Source organism: Ascaphus truei, chromosome 6 (genome assembly GCF_040206685.1).
Source record: "Ascaphus truei isolate aAscTru1 chromosome 6, aAscTru1.hap1, whole genome shotgun sequence".
Classification (NCBI taxonomy): domain Eukaryota; kingdom Metazoa; phylum Chordata; class Amphibia; order Anura; family Ascaphidae; genus Ascaphus; species Ascaphus truei.
The window spans coordinates 46,216,708-46,230,081 of NC_134488.1; the positions used below are offsets into that span (position 1 = coordinate 46,216,708).

At 45.1% G+C, this 13,374-nt stretch overlaps 1 protein-coding gene across 2 annotated transcripts in view; it reads right to left on the minus strand.

The window, feature by feature from the left end:
• GRIK4 (glutamate ionotropic receptor kainate type subunit 4) overlaps positions 1-13,374 on the minus strand; it is a 213,137-nt gene that overhangs the window by 12,298 nt on the left and 187,465 nt on the right. Inside the window, exons 13-18 of one of the 2 annotated variants that reach the window (XM_075604125.1) lie at positions 12,411-12,524; positions 8,984-9,093; positions 4,983-5,156; positions 4,380-4,545; positions 3,635-3,860; positions 790-918 (exon numbers count right to left, since the gene is read on the minus strand). In XM_075604125.1, coding sequence (XP_075460240.1) covers positions 790-918; positions 3,635-3,860; positions 4,380-4,545; positions 4,983-5,156; positions 8,984-9,093; positions 12,411-12,524 — 919 coding nt within the window. Of the gene's footprint in view, positions 1-789; positions 919-3,634; positions 3,861-4,379; positions 4,546-4,982; positions 5,157-5,942; positions 6,059-8,983; positions 9,094-12,410; positions 12,525-13,374 lie in introns of those variants that run through there. The other variant, XR_012802148.1, reaches the window with a different exon arrangement.

A 13,374-nucleotide genomic window follows, 5' to 3' on the forward strand; every position in this document is an offset into this window, starting at 1 on the left:
GCTGCTTGGGCCAATAGAAGCTCGCCACGATGTTAAATCCACTCGCCCGGGGCGTGCAAATGTATAGGTTTGTCGAACACTATATATATATATATACATACACACACACACACACACACACACACACACACACACACACACACACACACACACACAAGCATAGCGCGCGCTCAGCAGCACACAGGAATGTTACAGACACAGCCCCTGGACAGATGAGTTTACAAGCTATGTTTCTGCTGCCTGAGGCACAGGGAGATAACCCCAAGGTCACAGGGAGATAAAGTGACTTCCTCAATGTCACAAGGAGCTGACACCGGGAACTGAACCAGGCCTTTACTCACTGAGCCGCTCCTTTCTCCCTTATATTTGTTACCACTTTAGTGCTCATAACATTTTCCATGGATGGGATTTATTTTAGTGGCAGATAAGAAGTACGCCTGGAATACCTGGTGAGGCACGTAAACACGATGTCAGTGCTGGTAGTGTAATGGTATGGAGTATCATTCCTTTTATTTAAGAACCTACATTTCCACTATTTGTTGCAGAAAATGTTAGTTTTAGTTAGAAACAACCCTTTCCTTTTTTCTGCCATAGTTAGAAATGAAACTTTTTCCACGTGTAGTAATTTAAATACATCAAAGAACTCGCTCTCTCTCTGCAGCAAAGCACAGTATCGCTACTTCTGGGGCATTTCATTCTCCTCTCTAAGACTAAGGAACAAGATGCCCAAAAGAAAAATCAACTCCATTACCCCGCACTGCTACATTTAATAAGAGTGTGTTTGATTGCCTTTTGCTCTGTGGTCCTCCTCCTTCGGGCATTTCCCTCCGTCCCACCATTTGCGTTTGAGAATCTCCAGGCGGTTGTTCTCCTGCAGCTGGAGGATCGCCAGGTCAAACTCATCTCGGAACGCAGAGCCTGTAGCACACGCAATAAGCACAAAGTGTGGGTATCTTTTATTTATAGCGCCGTTACTATACACAGCGCTTCACAGCAGTAATACACGGGACATCGTAATATAACACATAATGGGAATTATCAGACATCAAAAGAACAATGGGAAAAGGAGTCCCTGCCACGAAGAGCTTACAATTTAAATGGTAAGTGGGGAGAAGGTACAGAGACAGTAGGAGGGTGTCAGTTACTAGTGGGATTCTCCGCATGTAGAGGAGAGTGAACACGGTTAGTAAATTCTAAGCATTCACATCCTCTTTCAGGGCCCTGCAAAAACGGACATGTAGCTGTAGAGCCGTGTCGCAGGGCCACGTCTCAGGGCCACGTCTCAGGGCTATTCTGATGTGACATGTTCTGATTTATCATTATTAAGGGAAAGGAACTCAGGGCACTTCGGATTTTTAACCTAATTTATTCAGTCCAAAGAATCAACGTTTCGGTCGTCACAGCGACTTTTCTCAAATGTCCAACATTTAAAGCCTCCCAAAACAAAAAAGTTCCGAAGGAACACCTGGGAGATTTCCTACAGGGGACACCTGGGAGATTTCCTACAGGGGACACCTGGGAGATTTCCTACAGGGGACACCTGGGAGATTTCCTACAGGGGACACCTGGGAGATTTCCTACAGGGGACACCTGGGAGATTTCCTACAGGGGACACCTGGGAGATTTCCTACAGGGGACACCTGGGAGATTACCTACAGGGGACACCTGGGAGATTTCCTACAGGGGACACCTGGGAGATTACCTACAAGGGACACCTGGGAGATTACCTACAAGGAACACCTGGGAGATTACCTACAAGGAACACCTTGGAGATTACCGACAAGGAACACCTGGGAGATTACCGACAAGGAACACCTGGGAGATTACCTACAAGGAACACCTGGGAGATTACCTACAAGGGACACCTGGGAGATTACCGACAAGGAACACCTGGGAGATTACCGACAAGGGACACCTGGGAGATTACCGACAAGGAACACCTGGGAGATTACCTACAAGGAACACCTGGGAGATTACCGACAAGGAACACCTGGGAGATTACCGACAAGGAACACCTGGGAGATTACCTACAAGGAACACCTGGGAGATTACCTACAAGGGACACCTGGGAGATTACCTACAAGGGACACCTGGGAGATTACCTAAAAGGAACACCTGGGAGATTACCTACAAGGAACACCTGGGAGATTTCCGACAAGGAACACCTGGGAGATTACCGACAACGAACACCTGGGAGATTACCTACAAGGAACACCTGGGAGATTACCTACAAGGGACACCTGGGAGATTACCGACAAGGAACACCTGGGAGATTACCGACAAGGAACACCTGGGAGATTACCGACAAGGAACACCTGGGAGATTACCAACAAGGAACACCTGGGAGATTACCTACAAGGGACACCTGGGAGATTACCTACAAGGGACACCTGGGAGATTACAGACGAGGAACACCTGGGAGGTTACCTACAAGGAACACCTGGGAGATTACCTACAAGGAACACCTGGGAGATTACCTACAAGGGACACCTGGGAGATTACCTACAAGGGACACCTGGGAGATTACAGACAAGGAACACCTGGGAGATTACCGACAAGGAACACCTGGGAGATTACCGACAAGGAACACCTGGGAGATTACAGACAAGGAACACCTGGGAGATTACCGACAAGGGACACCTGGGAGATTACAGACAAGGAACACCTGGGAGATTACCTACAAGGGACACCTGGGAATTTTTTTGTTTTGGAGGCTTTAAATGTTGTTCATTTGTTGGGGAATAGCACAGTGTGCCAGTCCCTCTTGAGAAAAGTCGCTGTGACGACCGAAACGTCGATTCTTTGGACTGAATAAATTAGGTTAAAAATCCGAAGTGCCTCGAGTTCCTCTCTCTTTCTCCTTATACTGAACTTTCGCAGGTATTCCCCGACCCAGGAGCGCCGGTAACTGTATGATTTCTTTATATATATTGTTTGGTGTGCAGCATTGTTTATATATGTTGTGATTTGTCATTATACATTGTGATAGTATTACTAGTGAATGTTTGTGACAGCGTTCTCTGGGGAATCTGATATATCTCTGATATGTTGTGCTATCCCTGCAGGGTATATTCGTTTATTAGTTTTTAATGAAGTGATCTAATGATCCCATCACCGCCTTCCAAGCTTGTGAAATTGGTCCAGATTTCTGTCTGACCTTATCACATCTACGCCTCATAAATTCCTTATGTGCCCTGCAGCGCTATTTAGGGAAATATATTATACTTTTTTTTACAAGGGTTGCCATGTTTTCTCTCATAAAACTCAATGAGAATTGTCTTAGATTTATCAAAGGAAATACTTGCATCGATTTGAAAGCAGCGCTTCAGCTTGCATTCCTAGCTTGGGTTTGTTTTGAGTTATAGGGTGGAAGCTGCGGGGTCTCTGGAGCTGAAACCAACACCGTTCAGCTCTGGAGACCCCGTGCTTCAATCCTATAACTTAAAAATAAGAAAAGGAATAAAGCATAAACTGCACCCGGGGGTGGCACTTTCATTGGATGCTTTATTTGATAGATGGGGTGCAGTTATTCACACTACGGTACTTTTATTTGTGCAACTGGAAACATTAGTTCACAACCCCAATGTGTCGGTGGGAAGGCAAAGGCATTATTATGTGGACGGATCGCTCTTACCTACTGGCATTCCAATGCCGTAGCCTTTGGTATCCAGCAGGCCCCCAACTTGAGTGAGGTTGCAGTTGCGTTGGCGATAATACTCGTTCATGGTGGATTCCAGCAGGAACGCATAGTTTGAGTTCAGCACCCTGGCGATGCCTTCCTCCGTGCTCTTCACGAACACGCTCGGCTGCTTTGAGTGCATGTAATTCCACATCCTTTGATACGTCTGGTATCGGGAATTCTATTAAAAATGAGTTCAACTTCAATAGCGGTTCTTTGTTCTGCAGCCGAGAGCCACCTTCTACCTAGCTAATCAAGGATCTCTGCTCTATACAATGTTCTCCGGTCAGCTCCAGTGAGTGGAATACAATCAAGAAGGGGGGACATTCCATGAAGGTCTTTAGGTCACTCGGAATTGATGCAACCTGGCTGAGTAGTTTCAAGGTTTGAAAACACTTGAAAATGATAACAGGTGGCCATCCTACTCTGTCACGCCTGCACAGGTCTTTCTGAGAATCTGGTCCTTAAAAGAGCCATATCAGAATATTTTTTTTAACGCAAAAACCATAAAGACACAGTATCCAGTGGCCAAGGGTCAACAGGCTGTATAGAAGAATTCTTAAATATGAGAGAACAGTAGCACCCCCCCCCCATATTTGCTAGCTTTGTAGTTTCACCAGAATGACAATTACATGTACAACAAAACATCCGTGTGTAATCTAACGCTTCAATCCCAAACCGTCAACAAAGAAACATTTACTTGGAAGAAGGTCATGCTGGAGCCTCCATGAATTGTACCATACTCAATTGTGGTCTGATCTGCCAGGTCATCCACTGACTCAATGGGCACGTCCATCCTTTGCACAGTGAGAAAGGCAGCAAGGTTTGCTGTATAAGACGAGATGATTATCAGGGTAAATGCCCACCTGCACCGGAGAAATAAGAAGAGCTTAGTTGTCTGGATGTGTCACCAATTAACGCGGTGAACCTGGTGACCCTTTGTGCTGAAAATATACGGCATAATTGCTCTGACCTATTAAGAGAACAGAATGACTTTGAAAGCGATCGTTTCCTAATCAGCCAGCCGCTAAATAATGCACCCCACTTTTTTGCAATGCAATATCTTTTTAAATAGTTTCTCCTATCTCTTCTAATAAAATGACATTTCAACATAACTGGGTGGGGAATAGCCAGCCACAAGACCATTGCATTTCTACACCAAGAAACTATCCAGATCCAACAGTGTGACCAATGGTATTGCTGCATTAATCATGATCAGTATTTAGGTGACTTATGTATTCCCCTTGATGGATCCTTGTATTCGTTGATGATTCCCCCTAATCCCTTTGCCTTTTTATCTCACCAGACTCCGCTGACGCAGCGGGTGGACAGAGCTCGGGGCGCTATGGTAGATCCCTGCTGCATGAATCCTCCAACTGGAAACCAGAAGCTGTTCCCAAGGGAGTACTGGTTCACTAGGAGATTGCACCTTCCCTGGGCACAGGGGTGAGGACTGTACCATTCATAGGGTGTCAAGCTGCCAAGAAACAAAAACACAAAACCAGTTCAGCCGGAGAGATCGGCAAAGTCATTCTAAGCTGGGATATATCAGCTATATCCTCTCGTCCCTCTCTGTTGGAAGAATGGTCGATGAATGAAAGCATGGGAGGTGAAAAAGGCAGAAAGGTCTCCTTGAATAGGACGTACATAGTGGAGTGTGACTTCCATGTCAGACAATTAGCACCTTATCTTTACCCCATAATATGATGTGTTCTTTGCTGCTATATACAGGTGGCCGTCGCTATCCATCCATTATCCATCAGATGGATTATCCAACGCCGGATAATACATTCCGCGACACGCATTATCCGACGTCGGCGAGGATTATCCGATGCGGATTAACATCGGATTTGCAATCCGACGGTGGTTTGCGGGACTGATACCCGAGGACCTCTTGTAGTTAGAGATGTACAGTAAGCCCTTGTCCCTTCACATTCAAAGAGACCTGCACATTGCTCTGTCATACAGGGATTTAAGGAATATTTGCAGGTTAATTCCATGAAATATAAATCTATCAAGAACGCTTCCAAATCCCAAACTGCAATAAAGAAGCAACAGAAACTTCAGCCAAGAAAATAGGTGTGAAAACCGCGGCACTGCAGAAACCCATCGCTTCCAATTAGTTGCTTTACTTTGACAAATATGGCGCTGGTTTCTTTTCTATTTTTTGCACCAGTTTTGCATTACGTAGACTTTGTTCAAAAGTCAACAATACATACACCAATCAGCTATTTCAAAAATCCCATTAACAGCCAAGCCTCACCAAAGTATCCATTCTTAGGCGGATGGAAGAGTAAGGGATGGTGGACAACCATGGAGGATTACCATCACAGGCGGGGAATCTGCTGGAATCAAGTTGGTCCTAAAGCTTCACTGCATCTTAGGAAAATAAGCGAGTCAGGTGGTCCTAAATGGCATTCATTTTCCATGTCCCCAACTGGGTCATTTGTGTGAAATCCAGGGTTTAACATTCAGTGCATTGCAGACCCAAATGTATGTCTAGTGCCTCCGTGTTGGATACAACTATAGATTAAAACGCTATTCATCTGCTTGTTATTTAGTCGTAAAAAAAAAATATAGAACCATTTGGTGCAGTAAAGGCCCAGTCTGATGGGTTTTATGAATTAAAAATGTGCCCTTTCTTGACTTCAGCAGTATCTTATACTAAAATGTAACACTGTGATTTATAATAGAGGTGGTGTGTGGATGATTAATGTGTCAAGCTGCCATCCCCAGTTACTGTTCTGCGCTACGAAAGAATCCTTCAAATTGAAAAGAAAAAAGAAGAAAGGTTATGTCCGACCTTGATGTGACATTGACGCTCATTGGGAGCGTCACCAAATAAAAAGAAGAATATTTAAAATAACGAGCTGGTGTGAGCCGCTGTTGCGAGCAGTTAGCACCTTCAGCCTCGTTGGAAGGTATTTGCCAAGGTTTTCAACCCTAAGTGCCTCCCCGGGTAATTAATTAACATATAAAAATTCCCATCAGTGAAAAAGCACAGCGGTAAAAAGGCTTCTATGACAGCTAATTAGCACCTCATCATTATTCCATAGTAATATGGTCTCTTTGTTGTCTTATAGCCAGATATATACACTCTGTTCTAATTCCCTTAACCCCTCGGCTGCCAGATGGGCCAGTAACTCATTGCGGGTTAATACCATCAAATGTGAAACTATCAACATTTAAACATATTTGACCCCTTCAGTGCTGGGTTAGTAAAACATTGTGCTGCTGGATTCAGATTTAACTCCATACAACACCTCTAACCCCTATTATGGCTCTGTATACAGTAACTGTTCCCTCTAGTCTAACTCCTCTCATTGCACTACATAAACAATCCCTATAACTCCACCCCAACCTCTCATTCTGTTTTATATAACTTCTCCCCTAAAGTCTCCTATTGATCCATATAAATGCTCTCTATGCCTCCTCGCTAACGCCTCCTATTGCTCCATATACTGTAACCGCTCCGTATAACTCCACGTATTGCTCCATATACCTGTTACTTACAGTATGACTTCTCCCAAACTACTCCTATTGCGCCACATAACTACCCGCTAGGTCACCTCTCCAACTCCTCCTATTGCGCCATGACGTCTCACTAGAACGCCTCCTACTGCCCACCTTCATTTCTTGCTATAGCCCTGGAGTGGCTAACTCCAGTCCTCAAGGGCCACCAACAGGTTCGGGTTTCAGGATATCCCTGCTTCAGCATGGGTGACTCAATCAGTGGATCAGTCAAAAACTGAGGACTGGAGTTGGCCACCTGTCATGGGAGAGGGGGTTTGGCCCGGTATTAAAGGGGTTACACCCCATTTGGCCACCCCCTGCTCTCACTGGGGAAGCAAGGGGTTAACTGGACTGGGGTCCAGCAATGTGTTTTTACCTTGCTTCAGAATCCAACTGCTAATTCCCCTGTAAAAATGTATTGTCTCATCCCAGTGTTTGCACCAACACATACACTGGGGTTGATGCGGGAGGCTTAAGGGGTTAATGAGCTACAGTTTTAGGAAAATACAAATATGTGTGGTGTCTTTTCAGAAATATCTGGGCTTCAAAAGGCTTGATTGAAGTTGGGTGTGAAAAGTACAGAGGGGGGTTGGTGTATGTTTTTACCCTGCTTCAGCAACCAACTGTATATTGCTGGTAGAGACAGCTACCCCATGTCTGGAGCATTGGGTGTGAAATATAGCACTTGTGACAAACGTTCTCTACACAGGAGGCTCAGCTTCAAAGCATTTCTTGACAAGGGGTTATGGGGGCCAGGGGTGCGGTTACCCAAGGAGATATCAGAATGAGTGACCTTATTAAATATAAGAATATTATTAGATGTCCTCGGCTGAACATGCTAAAAGCTACATGTGTGTATACGTGGGACCGAGTCTCAAATAATGATTACAAACACATGGCGTCTAGCAGGTACTAAGAGACAGATATTAATATCTCTCTTAATTTTAGTATTACACGGTTATATTTAGTCTTATTGGGAGCGTCATGCGTGCCGGAATGTATTAATATGTCTCGCGTGCCAGTAAGTATTACTGAACTGAAGTTATTTAGATAGGAAAAGCAGTTTTTAAACGTCCTTGGGTGGGAGGAGTTTTACTCTGGGGAAAACTGTCAACCTCACCACTGATTTATGAGAGGGGCTGGGTTTAGGTTGTGTTCAATGGGAAATAATTGTATATAAACATGGCTCAGCCTTTGGATATTGTCTTTTGTGCTTTTCGTGATGACTACATCTGAACCTGTGTTATGGAAGAAATTGCCAATCCTGTATCCTGATGGCTTTCTTGTCCAAACCCCTTAAGTAAGTGTATATTTTGCCTGTTATTTGTATATCTTGTGTGTTCACCTTTTTCAATGAATAAATTATATTTTATCATATCTCAGCCGTGTTCAGTTCAACCTAGGTATTTTGGTGTATAATGTAGCTTGTCATAAGTTACCGTGACACCACCGCTGCCCTAGCCCCTCTCCATAACCCTTAGGCCTACATGCGTGTTACCTATCAAACATAGCATAAAGCATGAGCACCTCCACAGTTGTGTAATGTATTGCAGGCCCGCCTGGCATGCTGAAGGGTTAATAATGATAGAGAAGGAGTGTTACATTGCTGACGGCACTATTGTTAAGTGGGACTAGAACTTTAAACACTGGGATGTTAAAGACGCTGGTACAAGCTTGTTATCCCAATGCGGAGGTGTGGGTGAGATGCAGAATGGGCTTTGGCAATGCATGGTGTTCATCCAGTCTACACTAGGTGGAGACAGAGAGCCAGTGGGATATGGGATACATTACCGAGCTACCAGGAAGAGCACACAGCTGACGGCCAAGTAGGCAAGGAGCATGAAAAGCCAGACACCAGGAGAGAAGGGATCCAGGAAAGAGAAGTAGCCAGGCTTCCGTCCCTGTAACAGAACATGAGAGAGTGACTGCTGGAACGTGGGGACTCTGATACTCTGATGCTACAGGTTGGACAGGAGTGGCCAACTCAAGTCCTCAAGGGACCCCCAACAGGCATGGGGATCATGTGATCGCTTGGGTAGCAAATACAGGATGGCGACCGACTCCCTTCGGGTGCCGTAAACGGAAGTGGTGCTTTCGATCGGGCTCGCTGCCCAGACGGAGCGGTCAGCCCATAGAACGCGAGCGCTACTACGAGGAGGCAGTGAAAGGGTTAAGGGCCATGTCTACTTAGTAGCGCTTTCACCTGAACAGGCCGTAAAATGTCTTTCAGCGCCGGGAATCTGACGGTACAGCACCGCTGAGTAATTATGGGCCCAAATCTGATGAATACCCATAAAAATAAAAAATAACTTGTTTAAGAACAAGAAGATTTCCCACTGATGACAGAGACTTCTGAATGATTTTAACGTATAAAAACATATCCCTGGCACTGGGTCCTACCTGGGGCTGCATGTTGCAACCCTGCCTTTCACCATTGTCGCCCAGCATACAGTGCTTACACTGCAGCAAGGGATTCTGGGAAATTACATGCAAATGAGCACGCAGGGTCACTTTTGCTTCAAATCCATTTTGACGTATATAATATACCGTATATAAATATATATATATATATATATATATATATATATATTAACGAAAAGAAGACGGCGCGGTTCCCATAGCATAATATTGTAATTTAATGGTTAAAATGATCATGCACGTGAATAAAGAACACTTACAATATGCGCTATAATAGAAAGCATTGTATAAAGTCTTGTTCACCCGGTCGAGCCTCCGTAGATCTCTGTGGTACCATTAAATTACAATATTATGCTATGGGTCTTCTTTTCGTTAACACAGGTCAAGAGGAAGTTGTTTTTTTCCTGGAGACTGGCAGCGACACCCAGTAGCAGTTAAAGGACACTTTTTATTTTTATTTTTATATTCACTGAACTTTTGGGGCTTTTTTCCCCACTGCACCCCCTCCCCCCCTCTTTTTCCTTCCCTGGCCCCCCTCCCCCTCCCTTCCTGTCCCCCCAGTTGTGGTTGTTATATGTTTATGCTTGTTACGGTATTCATATATATATTTTATATGTCATTCATAGTAGCTATCAATATTTACACTTCCAGTGTTATTAGGAGGTAACTGTGTGGTCATTTACTATTTTGTGCACTCACCCTCTTTGCAGTACATCATTCCGGTTAGCGCAGCAGTTTATATTCCTTTTCTTTATATATATATATATATATATATATATATATATATATATATATATATATATATATATATATATATATTATATATATATACACACACATACACACACACACATTTACTAAGTAGTGCTGGGCCATATGACACCATCCAGGACAAGAAACCCCCTTATAGCCTATTGACTGCGAACAGGTTGATGTCGCCCTTGTCCCCTGGATTCTCTCAAAGTGTCGCTCTCGCTTCAATCAGCTTCTCCCCTCCACAATCATCTATTAAATTGGCCTGAAAGAATGACTGTGTCAGGCTCGGCGCATAGCGCGTTTGCGAGACCCCTATTAGAGCCTCGCGCTGGCAGAAATCCATAACTGATTATATCACAACGAGTGAAACGGGGAGGAAAAATGACTGAGGCATTTAAAGCTGCCAGGTTGGGTTAAATGTGATTGGACGGACATCGGGATGGTGATAAATAAGCTGGACACCCAGGGTTGTATCTATGCACGCTGAGGCCCATTTGAGTTGAAAAACCATTGTTATAAGCACCACAGGAGCACTAAGACTCTGGGAAGTGTGTCAGCTGTTCGTGGTTTAGCTTCAACCATCAAAGGGCACAGCTTCTCTAACGGGTCTTAGACAGCAGGAGGCAACCTAGGAATCAGCTGATCGCTGGCAAGAGCGGAGAGCCGATTATGCAGACACATTCAGGGGGCCCACCCTCAGCACCTCTCCTCTCACGCTCCAAACCAAGCACTTACACCACGATGTCTTTCAGCGTCAGCGGATCAAGGGGCTCCCGATAACCCCCACTTGTGTTAGGGCAGCTGCATACTGCCTTCGCCCGCGCATGCACGTCCGTGACATCACCCGCGTGAAGCAGTGTGCTTTTTTGGACATGCTAGGCGTGCCGCCAGTGGGGGTGTAACAGGGACGTCATGGAGCTGGTTCGCACTCATTGGGCGAACCGCTCACGTGACCTGCCCGTCACGCCAAGAAATCAGTTTCAATCGATTCCTCGCAAAACGCGCGACCCCTCCGGCTGCTACCCCCGCGCGATCTATGGACGCGATCAATGCCTTAAGGCAATGTGATCGCGCCACGCGGAGGTCTGCGGCAGCATGGGCTTAGCCTTAGAAGGCACCTGGAAGAATATTTATGTGGGACAACAGCAGGAGGTGTTAGGGAGGAGTTGTATGGAGTAAAAGGAGTTAGGGGGGGGGGGGGGAATTGGAAGGAGGTGTGGGGGGAGGGGGATTGGATGGAGTTATATGGATACACAAAGTGGAACCGCACACCAGTCTGGAAATAGAATAAAACTAAAAAGTTTATTAGAAAAGCAACGTTTCCGTACAGAAGTACGATCTTCATCAGGAAGTAACATAGTGAGAGTGACAGCGCAAACATTTATACAATTCCCAAACCCAGAACATCCAAAGCCCCTGAATGACATCATAGCAGGGGCTCTGGGTGGGTGGGCTCTGGGTGTTCTGGGTTTGGGAATTGTATAAATGTTTGCGCTGCCACTCTCACTATTTTTGTCCTGATGAAGATCATACTTCTGTACGGAAACGTCGAGGAGTTATAAGGAGAGGTTACATGGAGTAATAGGAGGGGGTATATGGGGTAATTGGAGGAGTTATAAGGAGCGGTTATATGGAGTAGTAGGAGGGGTTATAGGGAGCGGTTATATGGGATATAAGGAGGGGTTATAGGGAGCGGTTATGTGGAGCAATAGGTGGTGTTGTAGGGAGGTGTCCTTTCTAAAAGTGGGGGGTTAATAAACTCAGTATATATATATATATATATATATATTTATTTATATATACACACACATATATATACGGTAGGTGCCATGTTACCTGTATTGCAGTGTAAACTCTGCATCTCCTGACGGTTAGACGTATCACTCGTACCTAATCTCCGTAGCTGCAACATCAGCCTAACACCTTGCAATTTAATTAAGAAAGCCCATTTGCGAACCTCATTATTGCGTGTAATCAGTATGCAGGAATTAGCATGCAAATACGCCTAATGATTCCAGCGCGGAGATGCAATCAGGAGCCTTACCATATGAACACGGTACAGTATGCTGATTCCCAGAGTCATGAATGGCTTGGAGAAATCAATCACCTTCTCTCTCTCTGCCGTGATCGTAAGGCCAGCAACAGCCAGATCTGCTTTCTGCAGAGAAATGAAGACATCAGGTCATTGCACCGGGCACACAGGAGCGTCCCAGGCTGAATGGGAATATGATGACAGCCCACACACACACGTATATATATACCCAGAGCCCAGAGGAATAAACGGGAGCTTGTTAGTGCAGAACTAAAAGACAGCTACGGGAAAGTGGAAACTGGTTAAGGGAAAGGTTCGGACTATATAGTGAAAAGAAGGTAACAAGAAATGTGTTTTGAATATAAATGTACAAATGTGTATAGGATTCACCTTTTCACCTTTTAAGGAAGCCGATCTAAAAAATTCCTAACATTCACCTACCAACTGTATTGGTTCGAGCTGTGTGGATGGATCAAATTCCACGCCATGCTGTGTATGCGTCTCATCACCATGTATTCACCATGCGGTGTATGCGTGTCACCCCCATGTATTCACCATGCGGTGTATTGCGTGTCACCACCATGTATTCACCATGCTGTCTATGCGTCTCACCACCATGTATTCACCATGCGGTGTATGCGTGTCACCCCCATGTATTCACCATGCGGTGTATGCGTGTCACCCCCATGTATTCACCGTGCTGTGTATGCGTCTCATCTCCATGTATTCACCGTGCTGTGTATGCGTCTCATCCCCATGTATTCACCGTGCTGCGTATGCGTCTCATCCCCATGTATTCACCGTGCTGCGTATGCGTCTCATCCCCATGTATTCACCGTGCTGTGTATGCGTCTCATCCCCATGTATTCACCGTGCTGCGTATGCGTCTCATCCCCATGTATTCACCGTGCTGTGTATGCGTCTCATCCCCATGTATTCACCGTGCTGTGTATGCGTCTCATCTCCATGTATTCAC